Source organism: Choloepus didactylus, chromosome 6 (assembly GCF_015220235.1).
Source record: "Choloepus didactylus isolate mChoDid1 chromosome 6, mChoDid1.pri, whole genome shotgun sequence".
NCBI lineage: Eukaryota > Metazoa > Chordata > Mammalia > Pilosa > Megalonychidae > Choloepus > Choloepus didactylus.
In genome coordinates, this window is record NC_051312.1 from 140,141,290 (window position 1) to 140,162,592 (window position 21,303).

A 21,303-nucleotide genomic window follows, 5' to 3' on the forward strand; every position below is an offset into this window, starting at 1 on the left:
GCTTTGAGAACATAAATCTTGATAGCTAACTTTTACTGTCTATTTACCATTTGTTCTGCACTGTTTTATGTATTTGACTTATATTAGCTCAGTTAACAGTCACCACAACTCTATTCACATCCCTATCACACAAACTCCCTGAGGCAGAAAGGGTTTAAGTAGCTTGCCCAAGTGTTGGGACAGTATTTACTGAGGAAGGAGTTAAACACAAGCCCTCTTCCTCCCGAGTCCACATTATTAACTATTATGATGAGAGCAAACTGATGACCTCAGTTACTGAAATGTTGCACGTAAGGACACATTGAGAATATCCAGTGAGAAATTTCCTGTAAGTGTTGAAATAAAGACATTAGAAGGAAGGTGAGGCATTAAAAATACTTGTGTTCTCACAGAAGAGAAAACAACTAAAGTCAGTTACTGCAATCCTTGAGAAATTTCTAATAAAGAAATAATGAACTCCCTAAATTGTTCATGTTGAAAAGGGTGTTGACATTATGGAAAATACTTGTTAAATTGTTACTTGAAAGTTATCACCTTTTGTGTGTATTTTATATTCCACAATAAGGAAATAACTGAAACTGGAACTATAACCCATAACATGGTTTGAAATTTCCTCTTTAATTACTTGTTAAATTGCACTTGGAAAGTTATCACTTTTATGTATATGTGTTATATTCCACAATAAAAAAAAGAAATAATGAAGACTGTAGGCAGAACCCATAGTGAAATACTCCTTAGGATATGGGAAGAAAGAAAGAAAGAAAATAATACAATAGACAGATTTCAGAGATGCAGCTGGTAGTGATTTGGGAGTTCGATTTTAGCTCTGCAAAGGGGGATGAAAAGTACCTAGAGAATGATTATGGTTTGTAAACTTTCTTGGATATAGTAAGATCATGTTGGAAGCAATAGAGTTATTTTAGGTTTTTTTTTTCCTCTTATTCCTTTGTTTTCTTAGGGGTTGTTAATTTTCTTGGGGTATGGTAGGAACATGTTGGAAGCAATGTAGTTATTTTAGATTATTTGTTTTTCTTACTCCTCTGTTTGGACATGGTTTGTTAATTTTCTTGGGGTATGGTAGGAACATATTGGAAGCAAAGTAGTTATTTTAGGTTATTTGTTTTCCTTAATCCATTGCTTTGTTTGAAATGTTGTGGGGGTTTTTTGGTTGTTGTTTGCCTGTTTGTTTTTAATTTTTTGATAAACAAAGTTAAAAAATTGAAAAAAAATCAGTAGAAAAATGGGAGTAAAAACTAAATGACAAATAGGGTGGGATGGGGGGATGGTTTGGGTATTCTCTTTTCACTTTAATTTTTTATTCTTATTCTGATTCTTTCTGATGTAAGGAAAATGTTCAGAAATAGATTGTGGTGATGAACGCATAACTATATGATCATACTGTGAACAGTTGATTGTATACCATGGATGACTGTATGGTTTGTGAATATATTTCAATAAAACTGAATTAAAAAAATAAAAAAATAAAAAAATAAAAAAATAAAAAAAAATAAAAAAATAAAAAAATAAAGAGAAAAAAAAAAAAAGAAAAGTACCTAGAGTGAAACAATAACTTGAGTAAAATATTGAGTCTCTAAGGAACTAAAGGCATTTCTTGGTCTAGGGTGTAAATACAATCCCCCTTTTTCCCTATTACTCACAAAATCTGTTGCCTGGAGGAGACTGGGCAAGTTTCTAATCTGTTTATAATCAACTGTGTTGTATCATTAAACCAACATTAAATCTTCTTCATCTACTAAATTATCTTCATTTCTACACTGCTGCTTAAGGGGGCTTGAAGTTAAAATCAGAAATTATAAGTGTAGCTGCTAATGATTTCCAGGGTGTATTGGAAATTAAGTCTGGTCTGCATCCTCTTAGAATCAAAGGAAACAAAACCGTAGTTTGAAATTGCCCTTTGAAGGCCACCTGGGTAAAAACAGCAATCAGGAAGCTCAAAGGTGTTTCGGCTTAAAGAGGGTGAGTTCTTGAATTCCATTCATATTATGTCCTTATTTTGAAATAAAATCCAGGGATTGAGTCATGCTGCTTTTACCTCATATTATGCAATCCTGAAATGCAAGTGAATTAAGTGGAAAAATGTGTTTGAGGGGGAAGAAAATGTTCAGACACATATGGCCTTCAGAGTTTTTGTATCTCAATGTCTAAGTTTCCTCTACCTGAAGGGATCTCCCAATCTTTAAGAAGTGGCTTTCTCTGTGACATGCAGCAGCTACTGATCTTTTCCTAGACATTGGTCTGTTAGTTTTGAACTGTAAACAATGTCCACGTTTCCCACCGCAGCAGGGTGTAATATTCTTGAGATGCCAACTCAAGGTTGCCACAGCCTTGTCCTCAAGTTTTACTGAAAAGGGGAGGGATCAGGTTAATAAAGGAATGATGAGATGTTGAAGACTATTCTGTCATAGACCACTTCTCTTCTTCCTTCTCCCTTCATTTTTCCAGCAGTCATGATTTGTATGGCAGCACTGTCTTTCATAATGTAGACTATTTTGGTTATGCTCTTGGATGTATTTAGCTTAAGAGTCCAGAAAGAAGTCAGTGTCACTCAATAGCAAGATAATGGTAAAGGCAGATTCCATGGGTCAGTGTTGGGCTGGTCTCAGACATTCCATTTGTATAGTCCATTCTGTTGGTTAAGATATTGTGGAAGATCCAGGTTGCCCTGTAATATAAGCCTTTGCACTTATTCTCCCAGATTGCCCAGAAAAAAAATGGCTAGTGAAAATACCTCTTTCATGACCAAAACTGAATTCATTCTGGTGGGACTAACAGATCACTCAGACTTCCAACACCCTCTTTTTTTCCTGTTTCTATTAATATGTATGGTGAGTGTTTGGGAAACTTGGGCCTGATAACTCTAATTGAACTGAATTCCCACCTTCACACCCCCATGTAATTTTACCTCTTTAACCTGGCTTTCATAAACCTCTGTTATTCTTCTGTTTTAACTCCCAAAACACTGCTCAACTTTTTATCAAAGCAGAATGTTACCTACCAGGGGTACACTGCATGACACAGTTCTTCTGTTTTCTGTTTTCTGTTTGTTTTTGTTTTTTTTTGTTTGTTTGTTTTTGTTTTGTTTTGTTTTTTTGTCATCTCTGAGTGCTCTCTCCTGGGAACAAGTATAAGATTTTGAAAGCTTCTCCAATGGAGCATTGTTTTCCCTAAAATATATCCAGAATACAAAAAGCATTGAGTTTCTCAAGGTTGTTCAATGCCTTCAAAATTTTGAGGAAAAGTGACTTCCAAATTAGTAGTCTATTCCCATGCAAATGACTAATAAATAGGAAGGTTCAATAAAGGCAATTTCAGACATGGAGAGTCTGTAAAATTTGAATCAGTAAGCCAAGGTAGTATATGTTGTTCAAAAATGAGTAAGAAACTCATGCATGAACCTTAAGGACATTATGTTGAGTGAAATAAGTGAGACACAAAAGGACATATACTCTATGCTCTCACTGATACGAACTAATTATAATAAGCAAACTCATAGAGTTAGAATCTAAAATATATGTTACAGGGGATAGAGAATGGGGAGCTGATGCTTAAATTGTGCAGATTTTCTATTTAGGTTGAATTTAAATGTTTGGAAATGGATAGTGGTGATGTTAGTTCATTATCGTAAGTGCAATTAAAAATGCTGAATTATGTTTGTGGTAGCATGGGGAATTTTGGGAAGTGTGTGTTACCAGAAGGAAAGTTTTAAGGCAAAACAGGGGATTATATAACATAGTGAACCCTGTTAAGGATGATGGACTGGGGTTAATAGTACAAATATAAGAAGGGTCTTTCATGGATTAAAACAAATGTATGACACTATTACAAGGTGTTAATAATAGGATGGTATATGGGAAAAATATACCAAAAGTAAACTATGGAGTATAGTTAACAGTAATATTTTAATATTCTCTCATCAATTGTAACAGATACTACACTAATGCAAAGTGTCAACAATACAGGGATATATAGCAACATTTTATTTGTTATGTGACTTTTCTGTAAACCTATAATGTCTCTAATTAAAAAAGTACAATTTTTTTTAAAATATGTTAAATGAAAGATACCACACACAAAGTACTATACATTATATGATTCCATTGATAAAAATGTAAATATAAGTGTGTGTATAGAGACAGAATTAGATTAGTGGTTATATAGAGCTAGGGAAGGATAGCGTGATCAAGAAGTGTCTGCTAAGGGGTGTTGGGTTTTTCTTTTAGGGGTAATGAAAATGCTCTAAAATTGATTGTGGTGTTGAATGCAGAACTCTGTGATTATACTAAAAGCCATTGATTGTACACTTTGGATGGGTTGTATAATGTGTGAATATATATCATTCAAATTGTTCTAAAAAAAGAATTATGATATTTAGAAATATTACTTCAGAAAAAATAGAATAATCACAATTCTGTTTCAAATACAAGATGGATAATATTGAGTTTTGAATAATGCATAATAATATGGTAAATACTAAAAACACTGAATTTTCTTATTGTATCATCTGGCATAACATACATACTGAAAAATTCACAAAATATGCTAGTATATTTTAATGAATATGCAATAAATCTACATAATCTCCACTTAGGACATAAAATAAAATATTGTCAGAATATTCCAGTAAAATGTTCAATAAATTTGGCTATTTTATCAAGGCATTTAGGTCCCAATAGCCCAGCCCAACAATTCCAGATAGGCAAGTTGTTAAATAGCATATTTAGTCAAATTTGATCCAAATTTGAGGAAATGGACTGGGTACACTCACTATATAGTTCAACTTTGGTAAAAGTCTTCGTATTTAGAGAAATATTTGTGTAAACAGTGTTAAAAATGTGAGAAGCCAAATATCATAGATTTGTGAGCTTTTTTCAGGTTTGCTTCCATTAAATATTTGATAAATGTATTTTAACTTTACACTGAATCATCTAAATAATGTATACAAAAAATGTTTGTAGGGAAAAAAACACCTAGATGAGATGAGATCATTTATATTCTTTCCTTCTGAATTTTCTCTTGTCCCTTGGATTTCCTTCCCTCTGATTCCTATATGTGAACCATTACTACTGGGCACCCAGCATATACAGCTTACATTTTTTGTTCTGTCCAGGTCTCTACTTTTATTATTACTATTTTCAATTTAGAACAGCTTTTTTGGGCTGGAGTTTTTCAAAAGCAACTGTGGACAAATAGGAAAAACAAAGAAAAGTATACACAAAATACGTTAATCAATTTCCCTGAGTTGAGCAGTTTTCTCTAGCCCCTGATGTGCTCATATAAATTCATAAGCAGTTAGATTATTTTCTTCCCAACTTTTATCACTATGTGCTGTCGTTTCATTGTCTCTCTTCTCTGAACTGATACCATGTTATTGACCTAGAATTAATCCATTAGTCTTCTCAATTTGTGCTGAGACAAATTCCAATTCCTTCTTTTCTAAAAGGAAATTTTCCTTTCTAATTTGTGCCCAACTGACTTCTCATTTCTAATATTCTACCTGATAGAATTTTCTAGTTAGTCACTGATTTTGAAGGACAGTCACACTGGTGTTTCTTGAATATTAGTGAGCACTACGGTCCTTTCTGGTTTTGGTATCAGGCCCCCCAAATCTGAGGCATCACTGATACTGCTTTTTAATTGTTCACCCTTACCTGAGAGAAGATGTCAATCAGTGGTCCTGCCAGTGGCCATCTTGTGACCACAAGTGGAAAACCTGGTTAGAATGGACCCTGCATTGAAGGAAGTAAGGACAGAAAAGGATTGAGAGAAGCTAGGCTTTTGGTCACATCATCTGAAATGTTGAGTCAGGCTTGACCTGAATCCTGGAAAACATTTGAACTGTCTATTAAATGTAGAAATAACATCATTTTATTATTTAAACAATTTTCCCCAAATGCCAATTTTATTCACAATTTGGTTTTCTAGCTATGGTTATGAAATGTGCACCTATGGGAATATATTTGCTTATATTATATACCATTATTCAGCAAAAACCATGACTTACCCTTATAAGAGATCTCTCTTTGCCTGAAAATAGATGATAATAAAAAATTCTTATTTACAACAAATAAAACATTCAACTAAGCAAATATAAATTAATAAAACGTGATTTATCATGTGAAAGATAAACTTGCTTTTGATACTCTAGTTCCAAAGTATCTTGAGGGCACTAATCTACTCTACTTTTTATACTTCTTTCAAATTCACAATTTAAGCATTAGAGAGTAATATGAAACGTCACTGATTCAGATTTTCCAGCATGAGATTTTTGTTTGTTTGTTTGTTTTTGTTTTTTTTTTGGTCTTTGTTAGTGTTGAATTCAAAATTACAAAAATGTACCATAGTATATGCATCATTCTGAGCCTTGATTTTTCACTCAAATGCTTGCAATTTCTTTCTAATATATACATTTGTTTTGCCTTATTTAACTGTTCAACAATTTTCTGTTGTGCAAATACACCCTTTATCCACTCATTCCCTTATTGCATGCTACTACATTCCTTTCCCACAAATTCATGGGTATGTTTCTTGACAATAAATTCTATTCCACCTAACTACTAATGCATCAATACCAAAGAATTTTAATAGAGCTTTATGTAGGGTATCATATTACCTAAACATGGTAGTTTTGTCTCTTCCTTTCTACTGTTTACACCACTTTTTCTTTCATTTTACTGCACTAGTTAGAATCTCCATTCAGGACCGTGTTTAGCAGCAGAGTGTATAGCAGGATCCATACTTGTTCCTGCCTTTAAATGAGAAGGCTTCTAAAAGTCTAACAATAATGTATGCTATGAGTTTGTGTAGTACACATTTCTACTTTTTCCTCTTTCTCTTCATGAAAATTCTTGGGTATAAGTACTGGGTTTCTTTTTTAAGGCTTTCCTACATTCATGGCATTTTGTTTTAGAATGAATTTTCTAATGTGCTATGAATCTGCTGAAGTCCTTCTTCCAGGAATTCATACCATTTTTAATGAGTATGAATTCTCTGATGTCTAATGTGGTGTGATTTCTGGCTAAAAGCTTTTCCACATACACTACACTGGTAAGGCTTCTCACCTGTATGGATTCTCGCATGTAAAGCAAGAGTTGAGAACTGAGAAAAGGCTTTTCCACAATCATCACAACCATAAGGTTTCTCACCTGTATGACTTCTAACATGCACAGTAAGAGATGAACTTTGAGAGAATTCTTTCCCACATACCTTACGCTCATAAGGTTTATCACCTGTATGAATTCTCACATGTATAATAAGTGATGTGATTTGTGAAAAGGCTTTTCCACACTTACTACATTCATAGGGTTTCTCTCCAGTATGAATGTTGTAATGTTTAATGAGATACTGCCTCTGGCTGAAGGCTGTTCCACAGTCATTACATTTATAAGGTTTCTCTCCAATATGAATCTTCTCATGTTCAGTGAGATTTGATTTGCCACTGAAGGCTTTCCCACATTCCTTACATATGAAGGGTTTCTCTCCAGTATGTCTTCTCTGGCATGTAATGAGGCTTGATTTCTGAATGAAAGCTTTCCCACATCCACCACATTCAAAAGGTTTCTCTCCAGTATGGATTCTCTGATGGGTAATGAGGTTTTCCTTCTGGTTGAAGGCTTTCCCACATTCCTTGCATATATAGGGTTTTACTCCAGTATGAATGTTCTGATGTTTAATGAGGTATTGCTTTTGGCTGAAGGCTTTTCCACATTCTTTACATTCATAGTCTTTCTGTCCACTGTGAGTTTTCTCATGTTCTGTGAGATGTGGTTTGTGACTAAAGGCTTTTTCACATTTCTTACATGCATAGGGTTTCTTTCCAGTATGAAATCTCTTGTGTCTAAGATTTGACATTTGAATTAAAACTTTCCCACATTTATATGATTTCTCTCCAGTATGAATTTTCTGATGACTACAGAGGTTTTCTATCTGGTTGAAAGCTTACCTATATTACATTTATATGCTTATTCCCTTGTATGATTTTTCAAATGTGGAGTAAAAGATGACTATAAAGAGCAGACTTAACTACATTCAGGACACTCATATATTTTCTCTCTAGTAAGAATTTTGTCATACTCCATGAGATTTTGCTTCAGATAAAAGCATTCCCATGATCGTTATAATACTAATTTATGTATGAATATTCTCATGCTTAATGAGATTTAATACCTGGCTAAGGGATTTCCAATATTCCTTATACACAAGGTTTTACTCCTGCATGATTTCTTTGATGTGAATACAACTTTCCCACATTCATTACACCCAAATAGTTTCTCTCAAGTATTAATTCTCAGGTATTTCGTGAGGTTGAATTTCCAACAGAAGACTTTCACACTCGTTACACATAAAGGGGATGACTACCACATGGGAAAAACTATGGCAAAACTTGTATTCATTCTTTTATCCTTTGTGCTTAGTTAAGCATGACAAGAATTCTTTCAAAGTGAATTCTCTTTCACAGAGGCATTATTTTGAGGAAACAATGTCTGTGATTAGAGAAAATATTTTCCCAAGTTTTTTACATTCTCCGCCTTCAACAGTACAAGCCTGTACTGTTGTGGAAGTAGATGTAAGTTCACTCACAAGCTTTTGTTATGCTGTTCTTTCTGCTCCTTAATGTCTTATGCTTTTTCGTGACAATATCTCCAGCACATTCGTTCCATCATCCATTGCTCTTCTTGCTTCAACTGAGGATCACATCCAGTTTAATGACTTTACAACCAGTAAGCGGGGAAATGATACAGCACCTGAATGTTACACCCAGAACAAAGGCCAAAATGGCGACTCCCAGCATGAGATTTTTGAATGTGGTGATACTGAATGCAAAGGCTAGCAATTCCATTGATCCTTACCATTATATCATGTTTATGATATATGGCTAGTTATTATAATTTTCATATTTTGTACATAAAAGTTTATTTCTTCTTAATTGTTGAAAGATATTTTCATGGGGTATAGAGTTCTAGGCAGACAGTCACTTTTTCTTTCAGTAATTTAAAGGTATTTCTTTACTCTCCACTGATTTATATTGTTTTGTAATGTCTGCTGTCATTCTTACCTTCATTCTTCTACATGTCACATGTATGCCATCCACTTTTCTTCAAAGAAGCTTTAGCAAACTGGAACAACCACAAATTGAAATTCCACAACCGATCAAACATTAACTCTCATTCCCTACCCTGACCCCAGTCCCTGGTAGCCTGTATTCTAGTTTCTGACTCTATGAATTTGTTTATACTAATTATTTCATATAAGTGATATTATACAATATTTTCCTTTTGTGTTTGGCTTATTTCACTCAACATGATGTCTTCAATGTTCCTCCATTTGTTGCATGTATAATAGCCTCATTCCTTTTTATATTTGAATATCAGTCCATTTATGTATATGCAACATTTTGTTTATCTATTCATCTTCTCACTTTTTGGCTTTTGTGAATAATGCTGCTATGTACACTTGTGTACAAATATGTTTGAGTCCCTGCTTTCACATATTTGGGGTATATACCTAGAAGTGATATTGCTGAGACATAAGGTAATTCTATAGTTTACTTTCTGAGCAACTGCTAAACTGTTTTTCACGCTGGCTGTACCATTCTACATTTCTACCAACAATGAAGGAGTGTTCCTAACTCTCCATGTTCTCTCCAATACTCATTATTTTCATTTTTGTTAGTAGTAGCCATTCTACTGGGTATGAAATAGTATCTCATTGTGGATTGGATCTACATTTCCCTAATATCTGATGATGTTGAATATCTTTTTTATGTGCTTATTGGCCATTTGTGTATCTATTTTAGAAAAATTTCTCTACAAAACTGCCCATTTTTTAAAGTGGGGTGTTTCTCTTTTTGTTGTTGAGTTTTGTGGTTTCTTTATATATTCCAGATATTAATTCTAATAGAATATGTGTTTTCCAAATATTCTTCCATTCTGTGGTTTGACATTTTTATTTTTTACTTACATATATTAACTTATGAAGAAGTCCATTAACGTACAAATTTTTAAATTTTTATGAGGTCCATTAATTTATTTTTTGTTCTTGTTCCTCATGCTATTAATGTAAAGTCACAGAAATCTTCACCTAACCCAAGGTTCTGATGATGCTTCCCTCAGTTTTCTTCTAGGAGTCTTATAGTTTGGTTCTTATATTTAGGCCTTTCATCCATTTTGAGTTAATTTTTCATGTAGTATGAGGCAAGGGTTCATTCTTTTGCATAAGCATATCAAGTTTTCCTAGCACCATTTGTTGAAGAAATAATTCTTTCCATATTGAGTTGACTTGGCACCCTCATAAAAAATCAATTGGCTATCGATGTGAGGGTTTATTTCTGAGCTCTTAATTTGATTCCATTGATATGTGATTATTTTTTAAAATGCTGTGAGGTAGGAATGGACATGATTATTCTATTACTCTTTTTCTCCTCTTTCTTTCCCTCCCTACCTTCCTCCTTTACCTTCTCCTTCTCCTTCTTGTTTTATGGATCTCTAGTTGTCCCAGTCACATTGTTTTGGAGCATGTCATTTCTCTACTGAACTGCCTTTGCACTATTGACTAAATTAACTGGAAAAAATCATATATATATATATATATATATATATGTTAGTTTGTGGACTCTATATTTGTCCTTTCAATCTATTGTTTTGCCAGTACCACACTCTATTGATTATTGTAAAATTATAGTAAGTCTTTAAATTAGATGGTGTGAGTCCTCCAACTTTGTTTTTTTGCTTAATTGTTTTGGTATTCTTGTTCCTTCAGCCTTTCATGCGAATTTGAGAATCAGCTTTCTACAAAACTTCTTGCTGTGAATTTAATGTAATTGCATGGAATCTGTGCATTAGTTTAGAGAGATGGCTATCTTACCAATAGTGAATCTGCCAATCCATATAGTTAATCTTCCCCCATTTATGTGGTCTTCTTTAATATCTTTCATAAGCATTTTGCTGTCTGTAGTTTATAGATCAAGCATGCATTTTATTAGATTTCCACCTAAATTTTTCATATTTCTGGTGTTGTTGCAATGGTACTGCCTTTTAAATATTTAAATTTCCATTTTTCATTACTAATACATAGAAATATATTAACACTGCATTCTGTACTATTGCTAGACTTATTTATTATAGTAGGACTTTTTTTTTGATTTGTTGGAATGTTCTTCATAGATAATCATTCTATTTGCTAATAAAAAATAATCTTATTTCTTCTTTGGCAATCTATTTGTCATTTATTTCTTTTTTCTTGCCTTACTGCACTGTCTATGACCTCTGGCAAAAAACAAATATGTGGAAATCCTTATTTTGATTTCGGACTTGGTAGAAATGATTCAGTCTTTCACCTTTAAGTATCAAATGACCTGCAGATGTATGTAGATGTGCTTATTAGGTGAATAACAGTGACTTATAATCAGAAATTAAACCAATTTTTCATTCATGAAATACTCGTTAATTCTCATTATGTATAATTCTTTTTATATATTGGTATATTCATTTTATTAAATTTTGTTAATTTTTGAATTTACATTCATAAAGGGTAATATTCTCAGTTTTCCTTTCTTGTAACTGAGTTGTCTGCTTTTTGTATCAGGATAATTCTTGCCTTAGAATTATGATGTTTTCCCTCCTCTTTAATTTTTTTGAGGATGTCATGTAAAATTGGTATTATTTATTCTGTAAATGTTTGTGGAATCTTGCAGTAACATTCTCGGGGCCTGAGTTTTCCTTATGAGAGACTTTTTATTGAAAGTTTAATTTCTTTAATAGTTATCAGTTTACCTTTTTTTTCTTAAGTGAGATTTGGAAGTTTGCATCTTTTAAAGAGTTTATGCCTTTCATTAGTTGACAGGATTATTAGCATAATTGTTCAATATATTCTTTTAATTTCCTTTTAATTTCATAGTATCAGTATCAATGTCCTCTCACATTTCTCAAATTAATAATTTTGGACTTCGCTCATTTTTTATCTGATCAGTCTAGCCCTTATCACATCTATTGATCTTAAAAACATAGGTTTTAGATTAATTGATTTTATATAATGTGTTTCTGCATCATATTTTATTGCTTTCTGCTGTCATCTTTATTATTTCATCTTTCTGCTAATTTGGGGTTTAACCTGCAGTTCTTTTTGCAGCTTCATATGATGAAAGCTTAAGTATATGATTTGAGACCTCTCTTCTTTGCCAATATAGTTACCTAGGTGCCATAAATTTCCCTGTAAACACTGTATTAACTATAGTATACATATTTTCATATGTTGTATTTGCAGTTTCTCTGACTTCAAAATATTTTCTTATATCCCTTTTTATGTCATTTTTTAATAAAAATTGTCTATTATTTTTAAGGAAACAACTTCATTGAGATATAATTCAAATTCCATACAATCTACCCACTTAAAGTATATTACCGAATGGTTTTGTATATACATGGCATTGTTCAGTTTTCCCCAAACAAAAAGATGGAAAGACACAATACACTAGACAGATTTCTTTCAGAGACAAGATGGTATGAATATGGAGTTTCTCTTTAGTTCTGCTATGGGGAGGTAAAATCCCTAGAGAGAAGTGAAAACTTGAGGAAAATATTGAGTCCCTAAAGAACTAGACATAATATGGTCCAGGGTGTAAATAGAATCCCCTTATTTCCCTTTTACATGCAGAATCTGTACCCTGGAGAAGAGACTGAGCAAGATTTTCACTTCTTTATAACCAAATGTGTTGTATCATTGGACTCCGTTAAATCTTTTGGGTTAACAAGTGACATATTTGATGGTATTAAAGAAATCATTTTTATTTTCCTGTGCTGTTTAGGAGAACTCAAAGTTAAAATGAAAAATTGTGATCTGTAGCTCAGAATGATTTCCAGGATATTAGAAATTATCTGATCTGCATCCTCTTAAAATCAAAGAAACCACTGTCCTGTCAGAGCTTCAAACTGCTCTTCTACGACTACAGGGGAGAATAACAGCAATCAGAAGTACAAAGGTTTTCTTGCATAAGAAGGGTAAGTTTCTGTATTTTATTCATATTATATCCATCTTATTTTGAGAAGGAATTACAGGGATTAAGAAGTCCCACTTTTCCCCTCATTTTATGTAATACTAACACCTAAGTAAAAATGGTGGAAGAGTATTATGAGGAGCAGCAGAGAATGTTCAGAAAAATTAGGTGCCTCAGGGTTCCTGCATCTCAGAGAGTTAAGTTCCCTCTTTAAAGAAGGAACCTTCCACTGTTGTAGATTTAGGGCTTTTACTCTGTGACTTGAGGCAGGTGTTATTCGTCACCTAAAACCTGGTTCCTCAGTTTGGATTCTGAAACATTATTCATGGTTTCCACTCCATGAGTGTCCAGTCTGCCTGGGAGGCCATCTGCAGATTGCAAGGGCCTCTGTTTCTGATTTTATTGGTGAAGAGAGGCCTTAGGTGAATAAAGATTTGATGACATGGGAGAAGGTTATTCAATCTTGGTAAGTCTTTCTTTTATCCCTTGTTTTATCCAGCAGTTAAATTTTCATGTGGCAGCTCTAATATTCAAACATTAGGGTAAGCCATAGATGTTCTTTATTATATTTAGCTTTAAGGATTATAATACTGGGAAATCTGTATTACTTGGTGTCGAGGATAAAGACAAATTCTATGGGTCCATGTTGGGAAAATCTCAGACACTCCCACAAGAGGAGATAATATTGGAAGATATAGATTGTCTCTAATTTAACCTGTTTTTCTTATACCACAGATGCCACAGACAATAATGGCTCCTGGAAATGTCTGTTTTGTGACTGAGTTCATACTGGTGGGGTTAACAGATCACCCAGATCTCCAGCTCCCTCTGTTCTTCCTCTTTCTAGCAATGTATATGGTCACAATGCTGGGAAACTTGGGCTTGATAACTCTAATTGGGCTGAATTCTCACCTTCACACCCCCATGTACTTTTTCCTCTTTAACTTGTCCTTCACAGACCTCTGTTATTCTTCTGTTTTTACTCCCAAAATGTGGCTCAACTTTTTATCAAAGATGAATGTTATCTCCTATGAGGGATGCATGACCCAATTCTTCTACTGTTTTTTTGCCCTCTCTGAGTGCTATCTCCTGTCAGCAATGGCCTATGATAACTATGTGGCCATCTGTAATCTACTCTTGTATAACATTGCCATGTCCCCTAAAGTGTGTTCCAGCCTCATGTTTGGGTCATACTTCATGGCATTTTCTGATGCTATGGCTAACACTGGATGCCTGCTGAGACTGACCTTCTGTGATGCCAACATCATCAACCATTACTTCTGTGACATCCTCCCTGTGCTCCAGCTCTCCTGCATGAGCACCTATGTCAATGAGCTGGTGGTCTTCATTGTAGTGAGCATCAACATCTTTGTGCCCAATCTCACCATCTTCTTCTCTTATAGTTTCATTCTCTGCAGCATCCTCCACATGAATTCCACTGAGAGCAGGTCTAAAGCCTTCAGTACCTGCAGTTCCCACATAATTGCTATTTCTCTGTTCTTTGGTTCATTTTCATTTATGTATCTCCAGCCATCTTCTGCAGGTTCTATGAATAAGGGAAAAATTTCCTCTGTCTTTTACACCAATGTTATTCCTATGATGAATCCTTTAATCTACAGCTTGAGGAATAAATATGTTAAACTTGCCCTGAGAAAAACCCTGAGTAGGAGAATGTAATGTGACATTGGAAGAAGAAATCAAAGAGTCCATCTGCTCTCCTGTCTTTTCATCCTCCACTAGACAGGTTTATGTGTCCTTCAAATGTCATACTTCAGAAATATAAGATTCCATAAAGACTATCAAGAATAAACCCTTTGTATATGTGATACCATGTACTATGCTTCCTTTCAATGAAGTGTTTTTTTAATTTGCACCCAAACAAATGTATAATAAATAGTCAATAATTGTTTGTTGCTTGGATATAGTAGTGAAACCCAAAGAAAAACTGTATTATACCTTTATCTGTTGTCTTCCATATATTACCCAATATAGCTTTTAGAATCTGAAAGCACAAATGCTGCTGGGAGAGAATTCATTATTTGAAAGTAACTTTTTTATAAATTAAATGGTGACATCTTTTCTAGAATAAGATTTTGTTTTATTTTTCTTTTGAGGAAAGAGGCAAAAGACCACTTTAAAAATCCTTAAGCTGGTCTGTGGGGATCGAATCCTACCCCCTTTTAGGACATGTTCCAGGCTTATTACACGTTCCTGTGATTATGAACATATTTGTAAATGGAACTTTTGGAGGTGTTACTGTTAGTGTAGGGGCTCATTTGTGAGTAGAATATTTGAAAATCATTTCAATGAGGCCTAATTGATTTTGGATGAGCCTTAATCTAAGGGTCAAAGTCCTTAAAGCAGAGGAAAGGTGGATGCAGTCAGGAGAAACCAGAAGTCTGTAAAAGACAGAAACCAGAATAATTCAGAAAATAAGGCAGCATGTCAGAAAATAAGTGTGACAGAGGCAGAGATACAAGCTATGAAACCTCAAAACTGTCAGCAACATACCAACAGAATGCTAAAGACCCCAGGAAAATCAGGACCTTGTTGAGACCTTGATTTTGGACTTGTTGCACCAAAACCAAGCAGCAATAAATTCTGGTTGGATAAGACAACCCATTGTGTGCTGTTTGTCATGGCTGCCCGACAAACCAAGATATGGTCTCTGAAGGGACAGTTGAAACACTTACTAAAGTAACTTTAATATTTTCTATTTTACCATTTTTCTAATGTTCACTCAATATTTAGTCTTAGTGAATTTTAGCTTTTCTGATTTGCTTGTTTTTCTTCCTAGATGTTTAGCATTGCTGAATCCTTCTCTTTTAGTTTTAAATGACCATTATTATGAACCTGCTTGATTTCCTCTTAAGTTCTGTTTATATAAAATTTCACCTAGGCTGGAGTTTTCCTTTGGTTTTTTCCTTTTCTTTGTAGTCCCTTTTGATAAAACTATTCATCTATTGAAAAAAGTATCTCTAAATATGTAATAAGTCCCTGTGCTATTTGGAATCCTCTGTAGACACAGAGGCACTGAGGTCTATTCCTAAACTGAACAAATACGGTGAGTTCCCTCTTACCTGGGGTAAAGTGAACACTACAGCTACTCACTGAACTCATTAGTATCAAATAGTATAGAAATATCCTCATTCTTATCAATATCATTAGTGGTATTAGAAGCAGTATTTGATGAAATGCCTTCATTAGGCACTGTGCATGCAGCTTGATGTAGAACAAAATCCCTGATTCTTATCGTTTTGTTCTGTTTTTTTTTTTTTACCATCCTTCTTTTGTTATTCTGATGATGCTTGTTCCCATTTGAGAATGGCCAAAAGATACCACATGCCCCTTGCTGCTGAGATCCTCCAACCTCCCAGTGGATTCAGTTTGAAGGAGATCCTGTTCCTCTACATTTTGTTGCCAAGATAGATTAACAAGTGATGATTAGAGGAATAATAACAGGTATCTCAGGAGAAATAACATGTATCTCACATTATAATAAGTGCAGAAAAAGGTTTACATCATAAAATTGCGTTCATTATATATATAAAATGATGTCAGATGTTTTGCAAAAGAGCATGTGGTTCTTACTGTGAATTTTGTGTTACTTAAAAACAGTAACTCAGCATTTTAATAATGACAGCTCTTCCTAATTAACTTACAGATTAAACACAACCCAATTAAAATGCCAGAAACATTTTTCTAGATCTAGAAAATTTTCTGAATTTATTGAAATTTATGTACACTTCAACTTGCTGAAGTATAATTTAAGTACATTTAAATGGACATATTAAAAATGTACAATTTAATTAGTTTTAACATCTGTGTATACCTCTGAAAGCATCACAACACTTAGGATAAAAAAGTGATTTTTCTTGCCCATTTGTAATTCATTCCTCCCTTGCCCTCTGTGTCTAGGCAACAACTGACATGTTGCTTGTCAAGATAGATTGTCTGTGTTTTCTATAATTTTATTGAAATGGGGTCATCTAGTATGTTTTCTCTTTTGTCTGGATTTTCTTCACTCAAAATAATTATTTAGTAATTCTCTCATGCCGTGGTATGTACCCTCAATTCATTCCTTCGTATTGCTGAGTCATATTCCATTGGATGGTTATGTCATAATTGATGTATTTATCAGTTGATGGTAATTTCGATTGTTTCCAGTTTTTGGTTATTACAAATAACACTGCTGTGAACATTCATCATGCCTTTGTGTTGATATATATTTTCATTTCTTTTGGGCAAATACCTAGGAGTGAAATGATGGGGTTGATTGGTTGGTGTGTACTTAACTTTTTGGAAAACTGCAAAACTTTTCTTTAATGTCATCGTACATTTAAAATTTTCAACAGCTATGCATAAGAGTTCCAGTTGGTACATGATCTAGCTAACATTTATTGTCATATATTTTTGCTTACTTTTGTTTCAATTTTAGTCATTCTAATAACTATATAGTAGTATTTGTGGTTTTCATTTGCTTTCCCTCTTCACTAATCATGCTAAGCATCTTTTCATGTGCTTATTGATTATTGCCCTTTTATTTTACAAGTGTCTTATCAAATCATTTTTCTTATTAGGTTTTTGAGTTATTATTTACTAGTATTTATTTATTTTTTTTCTGGAAGCATTCTGTATTCTGGATGTGAGTACTTTATAAGATATGAGTATGTCAAATATTTTCTCCCACTCTTTGGCATATTTTCCATATTCTTAATGGTGTCTTTCAAAGAAAAAGAAATTTAGTAGCAGTTGGATTTATCATTGTTTTCTTTTCTGATTAGCGCGCGTGTGTGTGTGTGTGTGTGTGTGTGTGTGTGTGTGTGTGTGTGTGTATGTATGCCATTTAAGAACCTTTGCATACCTTAAGTATATAAAAATATTTTCCTACGTTTACTTCAAAATTTTTGTAGTTTTAAGTTTTCAAGTACATCTATAATCCATTTTTAGTAAATTTTTGTGCTGGCTCTGTTTACTTTTCAGAGTCCTGAGGTAGTTGATTTTTCATTTTGTCCAGATTTTTTTGTTTGTAATTACAGGGACAGATAGGCTATGGTCAGCAATGTTATTATGGCAGAGCTGCAACAAAGCTCGAGAATTTAATACAAAAGTTTGTATAGAAAAATAGACATGTGAGACTATGAAAGGCTACCAAGGAACTAGATCTAGCAAGGAGATTTTAATACAACAGCTAGAAATAGAATCATGTCCATACAGAAATTTAGTATATAATATAAATAGCATCTAAAATAGCTGGTTGGAGATGGACTTCTAATAAATAGTGCTAACAATACAAAATAACCAATTGGAGAAAGAATACACAGGACCTATACCCAAACCCTATGCAAGAATAAACCTCAACTCTAAATCTGAAATTGAAATCATTCAGACACTAAAACGAAACATGGGTGCTTTCCTAAATAACCTGAATAATGAGTAGCATTTTCTGTTTTTCAGAATCCTAATGAATTAAAAAAAGATTAATAAATTTTACTATATAAAATTTTTTTGAAATGCATGGCAAATAAAATGACCATGAAATGACTCTGCCTCTTCAGTGTTGTTTGTGGTGTTCTGCCCCTATCTGCCTGCTGATGATATATTTTAACAGTCTTGAAATAGCTGTGCTGGTTTTATGGTTGCATTCAGAGAGAGGTGGCACATTTTCTCCATTTCACATAGGATTGGAACTACATATTTTATTTATACAGAATTCAAGAAAGTTCATGTAACACAGGCAAAAAGTTGTTCAGTCCTGGGGTCAAAAGTGGTTGCAGAGGCAGACTCCAATAAGAATGAATAAAGTTCTGGGATGAAGGAATTGTTCTTCTTCTTCATTGTGGTCCTTATGTAGGTAGTTATATTTATTTATCAAAACTCAGTAAACTGGTCACTTAAAATGGGTGACATTGTATATTGCAGTATACTACAGTAAAGTTGATCTTAAAAACTGAGGCTGTCCCTATAAAAATTGTCCTTAGAGAGATTTAGACATACATAATTTGGCTTCTTTTGTTTCTTCCATTCATTTATTTAACACAGAAACTTGAAATTCCAAAGCCTTTCCTATACGTCAATTATTAGATTAACAATTTTGTATCTTTGTGATTCATAATATATTTTATATCAACAACAATAAAAAAAACCTGAGGGAAAAATGTTTCAAATTGGCAAAAGACCAAAACATGTAATTCACAACAAAGATGAAAAGTGGCTTGTGAACATATGAAATGCTATTTGCATTCATAATAAGAGGAATGCAAATTAAAATCGCTCAGATGTTCCATTCCCCACCTGTCAAAAAACTGCACCAACCAATGTAAATGGCTTATTTTATTCAGAGGCTGTTATAGCAGGAGAGACAGAGTAGAACTCAACTCCATTGAAACAAAGGACTGCCAGCTTTTTAAGGGCTGAGACTGGGTGGGAGGAAAAGCACTGGAAGATAGTAAGGCAGGTGGATGACTGGGATGGGTGAGTGATTAGCTGAGATGCACTTAGGATGGTTTGGTTCCATGAAGATGGATGAGAGATTTACTGAGGTTGCAGTTAGGACCACTTGGTCTCCCTGGCCTTAGGCTGTAAGGCCTGGGGTAAAGCAGAAAAGAGATAAGGAAATACCCAGCTAGAGCCTCTCAGGCACCTGGGTAGCTGAGGTGAGAGGGAGAGTGGAAGGGGAGGGGAGTAGCAGGTAAGGGGAAGACTGATATTTACAGTAGTTAGGATCTAGTGGTCCTTGTTCTGGTTTTTTTTTTTTGTTTATTTGTTGTTTAGTTTTTGCCCCTTGCAGTTCCAGTTATTTTTCTCTGCATCCTCACAGTTGTACCATTCATTTCAAGGTTGTCAGGATGGGGTGCCAGAGGAGCAAGAACAGACTAGACTGCTCAAGAGAAAGAAAGTAGTCTTGGTCATACCTATTGCAAAGACAATAAACAACAACAACAGCAACAAAAATCCTTGACTAGCAGTAGATTAAAACTGTGGGTAAAGATGCACTTACATACATACCTGATATGAATGTAAATTTTTCTAGCATACATAGAAGGGACTTTGGCAGTATCCCACTTATTGGAATGACCTAGAAATTACATCTCTATCAATATGGAAATACATAAGCATGTTGTTTTCATATCATGATTGTGTGAGTGTAAAACATTAGAAACAAATGAACACTCACATATAAGAGATGGTATGAATAAACTGTGGTACATCCACAAAAAGGGATTTTGACTTTTGGAATCATTTTAATTATTTATACATGTAATACAATAAAATAAAATCAACAGGGGTAGGGAAAATTCTAAAATGGAATATGTTGTGATTTTCTAATGCTGCCCATTATGCAAAACACCAGAAATGGATTGGCTTTTAGAAAGGGGGTTTATTTGGTTACAAAGTTAGTCTTAAAGCCATGAAGTGTCCAAAGTAAGGTATCAGCCTAGGTTACTTTCACTGAAGGATGGCCATTGGCATCCGGAAAACCTCTGTTAACTTGGAAGGCATGTGGCTGATGTCCACTTGCTCCTAGGTTGCTTTCAAAATGTCATTCTCCAAAATGTTGCTCTTGGGGCATTTTGTCCTCTCTTAGCTACAGTTCCTCTTCAAAATATCACTCTTAGTTGCTCTCCAAAATGTCACTCACAGCTGCTCTCTGCATCCAGGCCTGCGTGGCTCTTTTTAAAGTACTCCAGTGATCCAATAAAGACCCATCCTGAATGGATGGGGCAACACCTCCATAGAAATAGTCCAATGAAAGGTCTTGCCCACAGTTGATTGAGTCACATCTCCATGGAAGCACTGAACCAGTAGGTTCCAACCTAATCAGCACTAATACATCTGCCCCCACAAAATTGCATCAAAGATAATGGCATTTTGGGGGACATAATACATCCAAACTGGCACAGAATATAAACAGAAACAAATAAAAATAGCTGTATTTTAAATTAATACCATAATCACTGTGAGGATGAAAATAGCTTTGAACTGTAATCTTAAACCCATTATTTTGACTTTATACACTCAGACCAAACAATTAAAACAAAAAAGTCTTGTAAACAAACATTGAACTGTTTTAGTAGGTTTGTTATTTTCAGTATTATATGCTAACAAAATTCTCAAATTAATGACCTCAGCTTCCACCTGAAGGAACTAGAAAATTAAGAGCAGATGAAAGCAAAGAAACAGAAGACAGGATGTAATAAAGACCACAGCAGAAGTCAGTAAAAAAGAAATTGAAAATCAACCACAAAAACAGTACAAGCAAAGACATTATTCTTGAAAAAGACCAATAAAAA

The 21,303-nt window shown here is 34.1% G+C and overlaps 2 protein-coding genes across 2 annotated transcripts; one reads left to right on the forward strand and one right to left on the reverse strand.

Annotated features, from left to right (window-relative positions):
• Positions 1-6,866: 6,866 nt before the first annotated feature.
• LOC119538059 (zinc finger protein 260-like) lies at positions 6,867-7,884 on the reverse strand. The gene has a single exon (XM_037840779.1). It carries the CDS (start codon positions 7,867-7,869, stop codon positions 6,991-6,993), a length of 879 nt encoding a protein of 292 aa, XP_037696707.1. The 5' UTR covers positions 7,870-7,884; the 3' UTR covers positions 6,867-6,990.
• A 5,875-nt stretch (positions 7,885-13,759) lies between these two features.
• Positions 13,760-14,686, forward strand: LOC119538237 (olfactory receptor 8B3-like). The gene has a single exon (XM_037841063.1). The coding sequence runs from the start codon at positions 13,760-13,762 to the stop codon at positions 14,684-14,686; it is 927 nt and encodes a 308-aa protein (XP_037696991.1).
• The last annotated feature ends 6,617 nt before the right edge of the window (positions 14,687-21,303 follow it).

Excerpts from the sequence above, each read along its gene's own strand:
- LOC119538059 (XM_037840779.1), bottom strand. The coding sequence starts at position 7,869 with ATGTCAAATCTTAGACACAAGAGATTTCATACTGGAAAGAAACCCTAT.
- LOC119538237 (XM_037841063.1), top strand. The coding sequence starts at position 13,760 with ATGGCTCCTGGAAATGTCTGTTTTGTGACTGAGTTCATACTGGTGGGG.